The sequence below is a fragment of the Lissotriton vulgaris genome, chromosome 5, assembly GCF_964263255.1.
Source record: "Lissotriton vulgaris chromosome 5, aLisVul1.2, whole genome shotgun sequence".
Lineage (NCBI taxonomy): Eukaryota > Metazoa > Chordata > Amphibia > Caudata > Salamandridae > Lissotriton > Lissotriton vulgaris.
This window is the reverse complement of record NC_141693.1, coordinates 2,010,984,404-2,011,001,038: the sequence shown is the minus strand read 5'-3', so window position 1 is coordinate 2,011,001,038 and position 16,635 is coordinate 2,010,984,404. Positions and strand designations below refer to the sequence as shown.

The 16,635-nt window shown below is 50.0% G+C and overlaps 1 protein-coding gene across 1 annotated transcript in view; it reads left to right on the top strand.

The window, feature by feature from the left end:
- HMCN2 (hemicentin 2) overlaps window positions 1–16,635 on the top strand; it is a 563,480-nt gene that overhangs the window by 325,356 nt on the left and 221,489 nt on the right. Inside the window, exons 30-32 of the mRNA XM_086924818.1 lie at window positions 448–602; window positions 1,122–1,400; window positions 4,825–5,106. Of these exons, the coding sequence (XP_086780944.1) occupies window positions 448–602; window positions 1,122–1,400; window positions 4,825–5,106 (716 nt within the window). The remainder of the gene's footprint in view (window positions 1–447; window positions 603–1,121; window positions 1,401–4,824; window positions 5,107–16,635) is intronic.

The following is a 16,635-nucleotide window of genomic DNA, read 5'->3' as shown; positions in this document are numbered from 1 at the left end:
ATCCATTAAGTTAGACTCCTGGTGTAAAGTTACACTTTAGGTGTAAAGTTAGACTTTATCCATTAAGTTAGACTCCTGGTGCAAAGTTAGACTTCGAGCATAAAGTTAGACTTCAGGTCTAAGTTTACCTTTGTGAATCGGGCCCTCAGTCTTTAGCTGTTTATCAGTCACACAAAGCTCCTGCACTAGGACAATCTCTTTAAAGTTAGCCTCTGTGGTTCCGATTTTATTCAAACATCAACTGGCTTAAAGGGATGGCATCTCTTGTGCTAGCCCGCCTTTACCCACTGTGGATGCCGGACTTAGAGCGCAGGCTTGAAGACGATAGGTTGTTACTCAGAGTGGGATGTTTACTCCTTTCCAAGCACCAGACGTCCTCCTGGGATACCGAATTTAGGTGGGATATTTCTTATCTTGCTAAATGTTATTCTGATGTCTCTTCATTAGGCCTCTGTCTCTTGAGGACCCTCGCCTGGAGGTCTCAGAGGAGGGTCAGCTGCTACGAATCCATCACAGCCAATCCGGAGACCAAGGGAGCTATCGGTGCCTGGCTTTCAACCTCGCCGGCCAGCAGGCCAAGGACTTCCGGCTAAACATCCACAGTGAGTCCCTTTCATCGAACTACATTCCCTATACATGGTATTTATGTTATCAACCTTAAGAGGATGAAAGTCTAATAGCACCCCTGTGACCACAGCATTGAACAATAGTTCCTGTAGTGGAATTATTAGTCGCTGATCCACCAGGCCTGGCTAGTTCAATGTGACAGGGTCCTAGTTTGCGTCGCCTGACATGTGACTGAGTCTGTCCCTCCCCTTAGACATCAGTCTGACGCAGGATGACCTCTTCCTTGCTCCTATCAGCCTTTCAAGGCCACTGACTAATAGTGAACACTGCTCAGCTTCCCTCCAGGCTTGATCTCTTTGCCTCACCCTTATCTCTGGCACCTGATTAATGCCATCAGCACGTCCCTTCGGCCCTCAAACTGCCACCTCACTGCCACCACCTCATCTCTTCCTACCTCAGCTTCCTTCCTTCCACCTCCACGTCACTTCCTCCTGTATGTGTATGGTAAAGGCTCAGGAGTACCTCATTCTCTGCTTCTTTCTCTTTCTTTACAGGTCCCCCCACTATCAGGGCAGCGGATGGAGTGACCGAGGTGCCCGTGCTGTTGGGGCGCGCGGTGGTGCTTCAGTGCGAGGCGCGTGGATCCCCTGCCCCCAGCATCACCTGGTATAAGGATCTACGCCCCATCGTCTCCAGCCCCAAGATGGCGTACAGAGAGGGCGGGCAAGCCCTGGAGCTCAGCAAGGCCCAGGTGTCTGACTCCGGTTCGTACACCTGTCGCGCCACCAACCTGGCTGGCACGCAGGAGAGGTCCTATCGGCTGGAGGTGTACGGTAAGTGTGGGCCGCCCCTGGGAACGTATTGGGGGGTATTCTGGGATCGGAGGGTCTCCTCCCCAGCTCTGAACCTGTCGCTCTTTCGCATAGGGGGCAAGGCTTAATTTGTAAAAAAAAATGCATTTTAGGGCCCTCATCAGGAGGCCACTGCAGCTTGCACCATCTATGGCCCCTGCCAGCGCTGCCAATGACCGCACCAACACTCCGCTCTGTTAGTTCTGTGAATAGCGTTATCATTGGGTCTTTATCACTCAAACACTGGGTTCTCCAAGTGATCTCCTTTCTTCCACCTGGAGGTAGACCGTCTATATTTTTGACAGTAGTGATAAAACATGCAGTAGTGTATTTGTGAAGTGTAGGTTAAGATGACCTCCTGCCATTGCAGGGGCGTGGCTCGGATGGCGTGGCGAATGGCGGCTTAACTGTGCTGTGCCCACCGTTCTTGGCCAACAGGCAGCCTTATCTCCTTCAAACATTGCGGACAACATCCCTGCTTCACGGACCCATGAAGCGGATGACGGCGGGCACCTGCTGAGTCATCGGTCTCCAATAGAGGAGACTTAGGGCCACATGTATGAAGGCAATTTTGCGATTGCAAACGCTGATTCCTTAAGTCCAAATTGCACTTTTTCTGTGCTTCCTACATTGCATTTAAGTAATCAAAATTTGCGATTCTTTACATGCAATTGCAAAATAAGGAATCGCAAAATTTGCGATTCCTTATTTTGTGAGGGGTGTTTTGTGTCATACATTGGACACTGCTGATTTGCGATTGCAAACGCCAAAATTCTGCGAATTTTGGAGTTTGCGATCGCAAAATTACCTCCATACATATGGCTCTTAATCACCGAAGGGAGCTGCGAGGGCTGGTTGCTGCCTCTGGAGCACAAAATTGGGGCCACCATAACGCGGCTATAAGCGATCCAGGCAGTCCCGGTACCCTGAGGACATCAGATGGGATCGCCACTCCACCGACCCTTGAGAGACTGCCCCCCTGCTGTGTGACCCGCGGACACCAGGTTTGGTATAGTGCCACTGTTATGCAAGTTGTATAGTGGATATTGGAGCACCAAGCTGGATCACCATGTTGCCTGACCCTACAATGGAAGACTTGTACTTTAAAAAAAAAATCTTTGGGTATTCATAGCTGGGTACTGTAGTATCAGGTGCTGGTACTGCAGTAACAGTGCCCCCAAATCTTTACATTTTTAACTTCATGTGGGTGGGTTGGTCCCTTTGGGATCACATGACACTAAGGCTCAGTTTTGAAGCGTGAATCTTTCTGGATTCACTATGCTGTGCATTATTCCGCCATCTAGTGGTTGGGTCTGGAATTGTAGTCATTTTTCTCTTTTTTTGGAAAAAATCTGAATCGGCAGCCACAACATTTTGGTCTCAGTCGTGGCAGCTAAGCAGATCGCTCAATACTGCAGTACCAGCATCAGTAACAGAGTACTTAAATGGCAGGCAGCAGAGAAGCTCCCACGGCCAACCAGAAATCCCTACATGGCATTTTCTTCCGTTGCAGAATCTTGAGGGACCAACCATCCGGATATGTCTAAGTTTTTCCAAGCATGAACCCCTCAAGCCCAACCTGAGCTCTTCTTTAAATGATAATTTCCCAAAAATGGGATACACCCAATCACAAGAAGCACGATTTCTAAGTAAGGTTGTACTGGAATGAAAGTATTGGAATCAACATGCAAAATTGCACTTTTCCCTCCCCCCCCCTTCTTCTTGCCCCCTCTTGATGGATCTCCAGGAAGGTTTTCATGAAGGAGCCGAGGGGGATGACCTTTTTTGAGGGGAAAGTTTTGTGCACTTTCACTAATCCTTGCCAAAGTTATTAGCGAAAAAAAATGCTCTTCCTATAGAAACTCTGACCGAACTATCACTGCACCATGTAATATTTACAGATGTACACCCCTGCACCCGCAGACCCCAGCCTTGGTGTGCCCAACCGACAGAAACCCGGCATTCCCCTACTTTCCAACGTACGTCTCCAGTCATAGGATTCCCTCAGCCAACCTTTGGAAGCAAGCCTGCAGCCCTTTTGCCTGACCAATGATCTCCGTTGGTTTCAAAGGGACTCCTGACGCCTCTTTAGCACTCTGCAATCTGCACCCGGCTGCCCATGCGCCACTGGTGGGGCAGTCTCAGTGCTCTTTGGTGGCCCCCCAGTGCTGATCGTCACCCCCAGGGCCTGTGTTCCTGACCTGCAAGTACTTACCTGTAACCGGTACCTCTTTGAGGTGCATCCAGCCTCCGAAGGATACCATTGGGGTCAGTGACCTCTGCACCAAACCGCCCCAGTGCCACTGGTGACGGTGCAGTACCTACCTTGGTCAGACGCTGGCCCAGTATTGACCCAAACCCCCGGAGACTGAACTTGAGAACCGCTAACTTACCTGTAAGATACTGACCTGCTTGTTTCCCCATAGGATTGCATAGGTCACTCACTGTACTGTGCTAAGTGTGATCTTGAAAACAAAGTATCTTTCTATCTATCTATCAAACTATCTTTTTCTGCACTGAAATGCCTTTCATGCACATGCAAAGTATTGTTTGATGCTGTATAAATCTATTGCCAATATTTGAAAGTAATGCTATTGAAAATGACTTACTTGTAACTGAGCTCCACTTGGCTCATAGAAATAAAAGTAAACAAAGTAATATGTTCCTACAAATATTGGCCTGAAGTAAGGTGATATCCTGCCATGTTTGAGTTTGTACAACAAATGCATTCACACTGCCCTCTGATAAACCTCCCTGCTCAGCCCAGCTACCCCTAAATTGAGAGTACAGTATTATCTACTTTACCTCTGCCTACCTTTGGGGACTCACTGGACTCTGGACGCACTATACCTTACTTCGGTACAGTATATGCAGAGCCAGCTTCTTATAGTGCGCCTTCACTGCGGTCTATAACTGAAGGAGCAGTGGAGCATTCTTACAGAGCGCCTAGAAGGCGTTCATCAGTGTATGTTAAAAATACTATAAACATAAAAACATACTCAAACTAAAAGGGAGTACAAAGGTCGCACTGCAGGAACCCACAACAAGGAACCTGGTGAGGGAATGACACATCCTTCTAAGGAAGTTGTGGGAGCGCCTTCTTCTTTTGAATGATAACCTCAGATGTAATTCCCAGATGCTCACTCTCAGAATGTGGCTGGTCTCAGTGAGGTTCAGACAGATTGGATGCCTTTGTGAGGCCTGGAGGAGGCCTCTTCTCCTGCACTGAAGGTGGCACAGAGATGTTCATGTGAGCACCGTGCAGCTCCTGCCTGCACTAGGAACAGCTCAGGAGTGCACAGCGTCGTTATGCGCCTGTGTTGCACGGAGAGTCTCAGGCAGTGCCTCCTGCTGGTGGAACAGCACCATCCCAACACCTATTCTCTTTGTGTCTGTTTCTTTTCAGTGGCTCCAGATATTGAAGGATGGAGTGACCAACCTGAGAAGGTCATAGCTGTGGCGGGCCAGTCCTTGCAGCTGCAGTGCCTGGCCAGTGGGCACCCTCCGCCAGTCTTGTCCTGGCTGAAGGATGGACTCATGCTGTCCTCCACCCAAGGGTGGCACACCCAGGATGGGGGCCAGAAGCTCACTATTACTGATGTCTCTGTGGCCTCCCAAGGGAACTACACCTGTGTCGCTATCAGCGCTGCTGGGGAGGCTGTGGTGCACTACTCTGTGCACGTGTACGGTACGTAGAGGCTACGGTGCACTACTCTGTGCACGGTAAAGGGAGGGTCTGGTGCACTACTCCGTGCATGTGTACGGTGAGGGAGGCTGTGGTGCACTACTCCGTGCACATGCATGTAAGGGGTGGCTGTGGTTCACTACTCTATGCATATGTATAATAAGGGGAGCCTGTGGTGCACTACTCTGTGGATGTGTACGGTAAGGGGAGGCTGTGGTGCACTACTCCATGTACGTGAATGGTAAGGGGAGGCTGGGGAGGCTGTGGTGCATTACTGTGTGCATGTGTACGGTAAGGGAGGCTTTGGTGGACTCGTCTCTGCTTGGGTACAGTAAGGAGAGGCTGTGTTGCACTACTCCATGCACGTGTAGAGGTTGTAGTGGACTACTCCATGCATGTGTATGGTATGGGAAGGCTGTGGTGCACGACTCCATGCATGTGTATCCATGCATGTGTATGGTAAGGGGAGGCTGTGGTGCACTACTCCATGCATGTGTACGGTAAGGGGAGGCTGTGGTGCACTACTCTGTGTATGTGTACGGTAAGGGGAGGCTGTGGTGCACTACTCCATGCATGTGGACGGTAAGGGGAGGCTATGGTGCACTACTCTGTGTATGAGTATGGTGAGGGGAGGCTGTGGTGTACTACTCGGTGCATGTGCATGGTAAGGGGAGGCTGCGGTGCACTACTCCGTGCATGTGTATGGTAAGGGGAGGCTGTGATGCACTACTCTGTTGATGTGTACGGTAAGGGGAGGCTGTAGTGTACTACTCTGTGTATGTGTACGGTAAGGGGAGGCTGTGGTGCACTACTCTATGCATGTGTACGGTAAGTGGAGGAAGAGGTGGAACTACTCCATGCATGTGTACGTTAAGTGGAGGCAGTGGTGGACTACTCCATGCATGTGTATGGTAATGGGAGACTGTGGTTCACTACTCTGTGCATGTGTATGGTAAAGGAAGGCTGTGGTGGACTACTTTATGCATGTGTACAGTAAGTGGAGGACGTGGTGGACTTCTCCATACATGTGTACGGTAAGGGGAGGCTGTGGTGCACTATTCCATGCATGTGCATGGTAAGGGGAGGCTGGGGTACACTACTCTATGCATGTCTATGGTAAGTGGAGGCTGTGGTACACTACTCCATGCATGCCTATGGTAAGGGGAGGCTGTGGTACACTACTCCGTGCATGCCTATGGTAAGGGGAGGCTGTGGTACACTACTCCATGCATGCCTATGGTAAGGGGAGGCTGTGGTACACTACTCCATGCATGTCTATGGTAAGGGGAGGCTGTGGTGTACTACTCGGTGCATGTGTATGGTAAGGGGAGGCTGTGGTACACTACTCCATGCATGCCTATGGTAAGGGGAGGCTGTGGTACACTGCTCCATGCATGCCTATGATAAGGGGAGGCTGTGGTACACTACTCCGTGCATGTCTATGGTAAGGGGAGGCTGTGGTGTACTACTCGGTGCATGTGTATGGTAAGGGGAGGCTGTGGTGCACTACTGCGTTCATGTGTATGGTAAGGAGAGGCTGTGGTGCACTACTCTGTGGATTTGTACGGTAAGGGGAGGCAGTGGTGGACTACTCCATGCATGTATACGGCAAGGGGAGGCTGTGGTTCACTACTCCATGCATGTGTACGGTAATGGGAGGCTGTGGTGCACTACTCTGTGCATGTGTATGGTAAGGGGAGGCCCTGATGCACTATTCTGTTGATGTGTACGGTAAGGGGAGGCAGTGGTGGACTACTCCATGCATGTATGTGTATGGTAAGGGGAGGCTGTGGGGCACTACTCCATGAGTGTGTACGGTAATGGGAGGCTGTGGTGCACTACTCCGTGCATGTGTATGGTAAGTGGAGGCCCTGATGCACTATTCTGTTGATGTGTACGGTAAGGGGAGGCAGTGGTGGACTACTCCATGCATGTGTACGGTAATGGGAGGCTGTGGTGCACTACTCCGTGCATGTGTATGGTAAGGGGAGGCCCTGATGCACTATTCTGTTGATGTGTACGGTAAGGGGAGGCAGTGGTGGACTACTCCATGCATGTGTATGGTAAGGGGAGGCTATGGTACGCTACTCCGTACATGTGTACGGTAAGTGGATGTTGTGGTGGACTACTTCATGCATGTGTACGATAAGTAAAGGTTGTGGTGGACTACTCCATGCATGTGTATGGTAAAGGAAGGCTGTGGTGTACTATTCCATGCATGTGTACGTTAGGGTAGTCTTCCTGATGTTCAGAGTATTGAAAAGATGACGAAGAGGTACATTAGGAATCAGGACTGCTGGAGGTAGGGTATACCCAGAGCTCCTATGGCATAATCAGTAGGCACACAGTATTTTTAGAGGACTGCGCCGGGGGGGGGGGCGCCTTGTACCCAGAGCTCCTATGGTGTAATCAGAAAGCACACAATATTTTTACAGGACTGTGGGGGAGGAGGGGGTACCCAGAGCTCCTGTGGCGTTTACGCGCAGCGACCGCGCCCAATCCACGCCGAAGGTGCGCCAAAGGTAAGCCCGTCTACGCCCGTCCGCGCCTGGACCGCGCCCAGCGCCAGAGCCCCTGGTCCTCGTAATGTCCACCCCTCCCGCATTACTTACGATGCCACCACCCTCCTAACCCTCAACCCCGGCCGCTCCCTCAACTGCGTCCAAGCTGCTCCTGGACACACCCATGGACCCTTCTCTTGCAACTCCTGCAAGTTTGACGGCTCCAAGAACAACTCCTCATCCACGAACACACAACAGAGATCCGATCCCAACCACCTACAATACATCCTGCTCAACACCCGCTCGGTCCACAGACACGCCATTGACCTCTGGAATCTACTCGACACCATCTCTCTGGACGTCGCCTTCCTAACTGAAACATGGATGAATGCCTCTTCAGCCCCAGACATCACCATTGCCATCCCGGAAGGATATAAGATCATTTGCAAGGACCGTACCGGCCACACAGGAGGAGGAATCGCTATCGTCCATAAGAAATCCATCCGCATCTCAACCAGCTCAGACGTCAATCTCGCCAACTCGGAACACCTTCACTTCCAGATCCACATCGACCCCAAGACCACACTCAGAGGCACCCTCCTTTACAGGCCACCAGGACCCCGCGCACAATTTAGTGAAGACATCACGGACTTCATCACTCCACACGCGCTCCCCTCCGAGGACTACATCCTATTGGGAGACCTCAACTTTCACCTTGAAAAGAACAACGACCACAACACCACCACCCTTTTGGACAACCTCGCAAACCTCGGACTTAAACAACTTGTCACTACCCCCACCCACATCGCAGGTCACACACTCGACCCCATCTTCACCTCCAGCAAGCATGTTTCCTTCAGCCACACCACAGCTCTCCTTTGGACTGACCACAGCTGCGTTCACTTCACCTACAACAAGCCTACATCCAACAACCACCCCCAACCCACATTGCAAAGAAACTGGAACAAAATCACCATCGACCAGATCTCCTCATCGCTTCTCCAAAAGCCCCCCGCCCACTCCTCAAACCCAGACCAAGCAGCCACCAACCTCACCCAATGGCTATCCAACAGCGCCGACATCCTAGCACCACTGAAAAAACGACAAATCAAACTAGGCAGCAAGAAGGCCTCCTGGTTCAACGATGACCTTAAGAAATCCAAGAAACTCTGTCGCTCCCTCGAGAAGGCCTGGAAAAAAGACCCAACCACCAGCACCAAGGACGCCTTCAAAAACGCCACCCGCATACACCACCAACTAATCCGAAGTGCCAAGAAAGCAGCCTTCAAGGACCGTCTAGATAACAACGCCCACAACAGCAAGGAATTATTCAACATCGTCAAGGAATTTACCAACCCCTCAGCCAACTCCAACTACATCACCCCCTCTCAAGCCCTCTGCGACTCCCTAGCCTCATTCTTCTACAACAAAATTGCAGACATCCACAACAGCTTCGACAACCAACCCGGAGACCAACCCACCCAATCCCCTGCAGGACCCCCACCCCCGCTGAACATCCTCAATGACTGGAAGCCAATCTCCACTGAGGACACCATCCGTCTGATGAACTCCATCCACTCAGGATCCCCCACAGACCCTTACCCTCACTACATCTTTAACAAAGCAGATTCCATTATTGCACCGCACCTCCGAGACGTCATCAACTGCTCCCTCAACTCCGCAACCTTCCCGGAAAGTTGGAAACATGCCGAACTCAGCGCCCTCCTGAAGAAACCCACAGCTGACCCCACCGAACTCAAAAACTATCGCCCTATCTCACTCCTTCCATTCCCGGCCAAAGTCATCGAGAAAGCTGTCAACAACCAACTCGCCGCATTCCTCGAAATCAACAAATCCCTCGACTCCTCACAATCCGGATTCCGAGCCAAGCACAGCACCGAAACCGCCCTCATCGCAGCCAGAGACGACATTCGAACTCTACTGGACAATGGAGACACAGTCGCCCTCATCCTCCTCGACCTCTCCGCAGCCTTCGACACAGTCTGTCATAGCACCCTCCTACAGCGCCTCAAAAACATCGGACTCCAAGGAAAAGCACTGGAATGGATCACCTCGTTCCTCTCCGGAAGAACCCAGAGAGTCCGCCTTCCACCTTCTGCGCCGGGATGCTCCTTCGCTGGAGTCGCTGTGCGCATAATAAATTGTTATAACATAACATAACATAACACCATTCAAGTCAGAGGCTTCTGAAGTCATCTGCGGCGTACCTCAAGGGACCTCACTCAGTCCCACCCTCTTCAACGTTTACATGAGCCCCCTCGCGGCCATCGCACGCCAACATAACCTCAACATCATCTCCTACGCCGACGAAACTCAACTGATCCTATCACTCACCAGAGACCCTAACACGGCCAAAACCAACCTACACGAAGGAATGAAAGAAGTAGCCGAATGGATGAAGCACAGTCGTCTGAAACTGAACTCAGACAAAAAAGAAGTCCTCATCTTAGGTACCTCCCCCTCCGCCTGGGACGACTCTTGGTGGCCAGAGGCCCTTGGAAATGCACCCATCCCGACGGACCACGCACGGAACCTGGGTGTCATCCTGGATTTCTCACTCTCGATGAACAGACAAGTCAACGCCGTTTCTTCATCTTGCTTCAACATTCTTCGCATGCTCAAAAAAACATTTCGCTGGATCCCTACCGAAACTAGAAAAACAGTCACCCACGCTCTGGTCACAAGCCGTCTGGACTACGGAAACACCCTCTACGCCGGCACCACCGCAAAACTCCAGAAAAAACTACAACGCATCCAGAACTCCTCAGCCAGGATCGTATTAGACATCCCACGTAAAGAACACATCTCTGATCACCTGAAAAACCTCCACTGGCTCCCCGTCAATAAGAGAATCACTTTCCGGCTCCTAACCCACGCACACAAAGCACTCTACGAAATCGGACCCGAATGCCTCAACACACGACTATCCTTCTACACCCCCTCCCGCCAGCTACAATCCTCCAACCAAGCCCTTGCCACTGTACCTCGCCTCAACAAAACCACCATGGGAGGTAGATCCTTCTCCTACGTAGCAGCTAAAACTTGGAACTCACTTCCCACTCACCTTCGCCTTACTCAGAACCACCTAGCATTCAGAAAGCAACTCAAAACGTGGATATTCGACAAGTAACTCCCCACCCTTCTTCAAGCGCCTTGAGACCCTCTGGGTATGTAGCGCGCTATACAAATCTTTTGACTTGACTTGACTTGACTTGACTTGGTGCAAAACAGTATGTGCACAATACTTCTTCAGGACTGCTAGAGTGGGGGGAGGGGAGGTACCTCGAGCTCCTATGGAGCAAGCAGTAGGCGTACAGTACTTTTACAGGACTGTGGGGAAGGAGGGGGTACCTGGAGCTCCTGTGGCGCAGTCAGTAGCCACAGAGTACTTTTACAAGACTGAACTGGGGCAAGGGGTACCCAGAGCTCCTGCGGCGCAATCAGTAGGCACACAGTACTTCTACTAGACTGTGAGGGCTCTTGATTATGTGCTTCCTGCAGGTGCTGACATAGGTTTGGAGTGGAGGTTGAGTGTGACGCTGACGCTCTGAATGACAGATACAAATTCTTTGATAATTGACCATGTTGCATTACTCTTTCTGAAGATTTATAACTTGTCTTTGGTTATTGTTCCAGTGGAAGGTTTTGCAGCGTGAATCTTCCTGGATTCACTATGCTGTGCATTTTTACGCCATCTAGTAGTTGGGTCCGGATTTGTAGTATTTCTTCTCTTTTTTTTTGTGGCCCAGGTGGGCGTTGAGATAGCACCATTTGGTGTCCTTCGTGATGTTGATGCGCTTCCTTCGGAAGCTCCCACCTTTGGTCACCATCTTCAGATTCTTTTTTCCACCGTTGGGTCTGGATCAACAGTGAAGGAGCTCCAAAACTTTGGAGAGAAGAATCTACAAAAAATCGAAGAAGCCTCAGAATATATCACCTGGGAAGACACCATAGATCAAGTAAGGACGGAAGTCGACGACAGAAGAGAGAACATCAAAGAATTCGATGTTTCTACGGAGAATGCGCGTACGGGGCTCCCTGGGCACGGTAATGGACAAAACTCTGTTTAAATTCTGCGCAAACTGCCACCACAAGTACACGCAAAAGGATCAACACCCTGTTTGCAATCTCTGCCTGCCGCTCAACCATCGAAGCGAGGACTGCAACGCCTGTGCAGCGTTCACCCCAAAGACCCTCAGAGTAAGGGAGAGTCAAAGAAGAGCAAACTGCAACATGCAGGGGCAGAGGACATCCCCATCGCTCCGAGATTTGGGTCTCTCCAGCGGAGAGGAAGACAACGTTGTCGAGGGACCAGAGGACGCCATCGTCGTTGAGGTCGAAAAGAAAACGTCTAAGGAGGTAAGAGAGTCTTCGAACCCTAAACACTCCACTGATACTCGCCAGGGCGAGTCAAAGCACTCGATGTCGATAACTGCATCCAGGGACAAGCAGACCATTGGTTCCTCTGAGAAGGACTCCCAAGATAAGGGAAAGGCATAGAAGAGCAGCCACGAAAAAGAGGCCTCAACGCCGAAAGGCGAAGGCCCAAAAGCGGTTTTGCCTTCGGCATCGACAACCACGAAGAGGGAAGTCGAAACCCTCGAAGTCGAACACGCGGCTGAGATGGGAAAGAAAAAGAAGAGGCTTGAGGCCGAAATGGCGAACATCTTGCAACGCAAGAAAGACTTCGATGAAAAGATGAAATTCTACAGCATTCCGTCGAAAGCCACGGCTGAAGCAGAAGGGTGTGTGGAGGATTTTCAACCGCCAACCACACCTGAACCTGGAGAGGAACAGGAAGACCTTTACTACGGCGACGCCAAAGGGGAGGAAGATGAGCAAACTTACCAAGGCTCGACATCCTCGGGGCTCAGGACTTGCAGTCGCAACATCTTGATGCCGAATCCCAAGAAGAGGGTGTAGACCCAGATCTCTTGCAAATATATGTAGAATCATATCCTTCGAGGCCTTCACCACCGGACGACATAGGGATCTACAACCAAGTCATCAAAAGAGCTGCAGACACATATGGAGTGCAGCTAGAAGAAGAAAAACCCCAGCCTTGCTTCCTCTTGGAGATCTTGTTGCCATCCCAGACTAGAAGCCAGTTCCTGTCCATGCTCCCAAGTGTTCTGGACCAGGGGAAGGAGGCATTCAAGGAGCCTGCTATGTGTAGAGCAGTAACTCCATGAGCAGAAAAGAAATATAAACATTCATCAAAAGACCCCATGTACATTAGGGGGTCAGTCCCAGCTGTCTCAATCATCACATCCACGGCTAGGAATAGAGCAAACATACCCACGGACTCGGGCCTCCCACCAGACAAAGAGAGCAAGAGGGTGGACCTGATGGGTAGGAAGATGGAAAGGACTGCAGCAATAGAATGGCGCATCGCCAGTTCCAATGCACTCATCAAAAGGCACGCACACCAGCACTGGGAAGAAGTAGGCGAACTCCTCAAGCACGTCCCAGAGCAATACCAGAGAAGGGCGAGCCGCCTGGTAGAAAAGGGAAAACATTGCAAATACATGTTTAAAGTCTGCCCTAGACGCAGCAGAGACATCTAGCAGGCAGATGATGCTGGGATCACAGAAAGGAGGCATGCCTGGCTAAGGATATCAGGTTTCAAGAATGAAGTTCAAAACAACATCCTCAACACACCCTTCAAAGGGGAACAACTGTTCGGAGCACCAGTTGATGACACATTAAACCAGCTGAAAAAAGATAACAAAACAGCAAGGTCCATGGGGTACCGAGGTATGAGAAGGGGGGCACCATCGGGGAGGCCAGCAGGCAAAGGAAACCGCCAACCTGTGGCACCACACCAAACCTTCCAACAAGGTTACCAAGGAGGGAACCAAGGACAGCAGCAGGGACAGCAACAGCAGAACAGGCAGTACCAACCCCGAGAACAATCCTTTCGAGGGTGTGTCTGGGGAAGAGGTAACAGCCAGAGGGGGAGTCAGCCTCCCTCAGCAAAGTGACTCACCAGCAAGACCAACGCACACCTGGACAAGACCTCAGTGGGCGCTGAAAGAGTCAAGGCAAGGACCAAGAACAAATCAAAACCTTCAACAGTTCCTCCAACACACAACACCAGTAGGAGGCAGAGTAAGACACTTCCTCCAGGAGTGGAGGGCAATAACATCAGACAAATGGATACTAAGCCTCATACAATACGGGTACTGTATAGACCTGGAAAAAACACCCCCAAACAGAAAGCCAAGAGTCCGAGTACCCTCAGCAAAGGAGTGTACACACTTACTGCAGAAAGCAAGAGAACTGCTAAAGAAAAGAGCCATAGAAATAGTACCACACAAACAACGGAACAAGGGGGTATACTCCACCTACTTACTCATACCAAAGGTAGACGGAACCTTACGTCAATTCTAGACCTAAGATTCTTAAACAGGTTCATAAAGACTCAAAGGTTCAAGATGACGTCACTCCAAGAGGTCATACCTCAACTACAAGAGGGAGATTACATGGCAACTATCGACTTAAATGATGCCTACTTGCACATTCCCTCACATTCCCTCAACAGCAGGCGCATAGCCCTCATCAGGTTTATGATCAACAAAACTCACTGCCAGTTAGTGCTGGCATTCGGACTCAAATCAGCACCAGGGGTCTTCACAAAATGTCTGGCAGCAGTAGCAGCACACTTGAGGAGGAAGGGGATACATGTATACTGGTAAAGGCCAACTCATACAAGGAGCACATGAAAATAGTGATAGAGACACTAGCCCAACTGGGGTTTTCAATCCATTGGGACAAATCGTCAATAGAACCTGAACAAGTGAAGATATTCTTGAGGGCGGAGATCAACACCACACAGAGCACGGTGATTCCAAGTGCAAAGAGAACTCTGGCAATATGCAAAGGGACACGTCTTTACCGCAAGGGGCAAGCTCTGACAGTGAGGACAGCAAGCAAACTGATGGGGATGATGGCCTCGTGCATAGATTTGGTACCAAATATCCGCCTAAACATGAGACCATTCCTAGAATGGATCCAGCTGCAATGGTCACAAGAGACAGTAAGTTGGGAGGATCTAGTGGTTGTCACGCAGGCAGTACAGCAAGAAATAGCGTGGGGGAACAAGACGAACAACACACAACCAACTCCAGCAGTAAACATTACAACAGACACCTCGCAGATGCGGTGGGGACCGCACACAAACAACCTCAACTTAAGAGGGTTGTGGGCACATCAGGATGCAACTACCTAGAACTCAAGACAGTGTTCCTAGCATTAAAAGCCTTTCATTAATAGCTGCACGGACACAGGCTACTGATACAAACAGACAATACAACAACCATGTTCTACATCAACAAGCAAGGAGGGACACAGTCAGCGACACTATCTCTGCTAGCGCAGGAAATATGGAGATGGGCAATCCCCAGACAAATAGACCTGTTAGCGATACATCTACCAGGGAAGGACAATGCAGAAGCAGACAAGCTCAGCAGACAGACGTCCGCTTTCCATGAATGGGAAATCAACCAACAAAAAATCCAGAAAATATTCCACGAATGGGGGACTCCGTAAATAGACTTATTTTCAACACACCAAAATGCAAAATGCCGAAATTCTGGATTCAGGGTACCGTTTAAACAGTCCCTCGGGAATGCGCTATGGATAAGCTGGTAAGGGACATTTGCCTACGCTTTTCCACCAATACCGCTCCTACACAGGGTACTGAACAAATGCATATTCAGCAACATGACGCTAATCCTGATAACACCTCAGTGGGCCAGACAAACCTGGTTCTCACAGATCATGGAGATGTCACAGACGCACAAACACAGGTTCCCCGCAAGAAAGGACCTGCTAACTATGCAAAATGGAAGAGTACTACACCCAGAGCCAGAAAGCCTCAGCCTAGCAGCATGGCTCATGAGGACCTAGAGTGTGCACACCTCAAACTACCGGCAAGCACAATGACAGTATTCAGAGGCAAGAGGACCTACCATAAGAACCTGCAACGTAGCAAAGTGGAAACGATTCTCCGAATGGTGCATTAGGGAGAAACTGCAAACAAGTATTACTAAAGAATCAACATTACTAAGATACTTAATGCATCTACTGCAGAATAACCTAAGCTACACATCCCTAAGGGTCCACTTAGCGGCAATTGTGGCTTACACGAGAGGAGAAACAGGGAAAAGTTTCTTCACCTCACAGGTGGTAAAATGATTCATAGAAGGAGCAAAAAGGATTGCACCTCCAAGCAGAATGCAAGCACCAGCATGGAACCCCAATGAAGTGCTAACACAATTGATGAAGGCACCATTTGAGCCAATTCAAAGCTACACTGCATATGTTCACGCTAAAGACAGCCTTCTTAGTAGCTATCACATCACTGCGAAGAGTGAGTGAGTTGCAAGCGCTAACACTCCAAGAACCCTACCTGCAAATACACAGTGATAGGATTGTCATAAGAACGGACCCACATTTCATGCCAAAGGTGGTGTCTAAGTTCCACATCAATCAGAGAATTCAAATACCAAGTTTTTTCTAAAAACCATCCACAAGCACAGAGAGGGCCTTACACACACTGGACGCCCGTAGGGCAGTGATGCACTATACAAAAAGGACAAAGGAGTGCAGGAAAACAAAGAAATTCTTTGTGTCCTTCGCCAGCAGTTTTTTGGGACGACCAGTTACCAAAAATATCATTGCAAGATGGATTGCACAAACCATACTGCTCTGCGGCAAACAAGCATCTCAGCCATTACAAGGGGCAGCTCATGCTCACGCAACAAGGAAGAAAGGAGCTACAATTGTGTTTCTAGCCAACACACCAATTCAAGACATTTGCCAAGCCGCTACCTGGTCTTCAAGGTTCACTAAGCACTACTGTGTGGATATCCAAATGAACAAAGAAGCGCAAGTGGGACAGAAGGTCCTGCAACACATTTTCAGTAACGAGTGCTCATCTTCCACCCAACCACCACAATAAGGACAAACCGCTTCAAAGTCTATGCACAGCATAGTGAATCCAGAA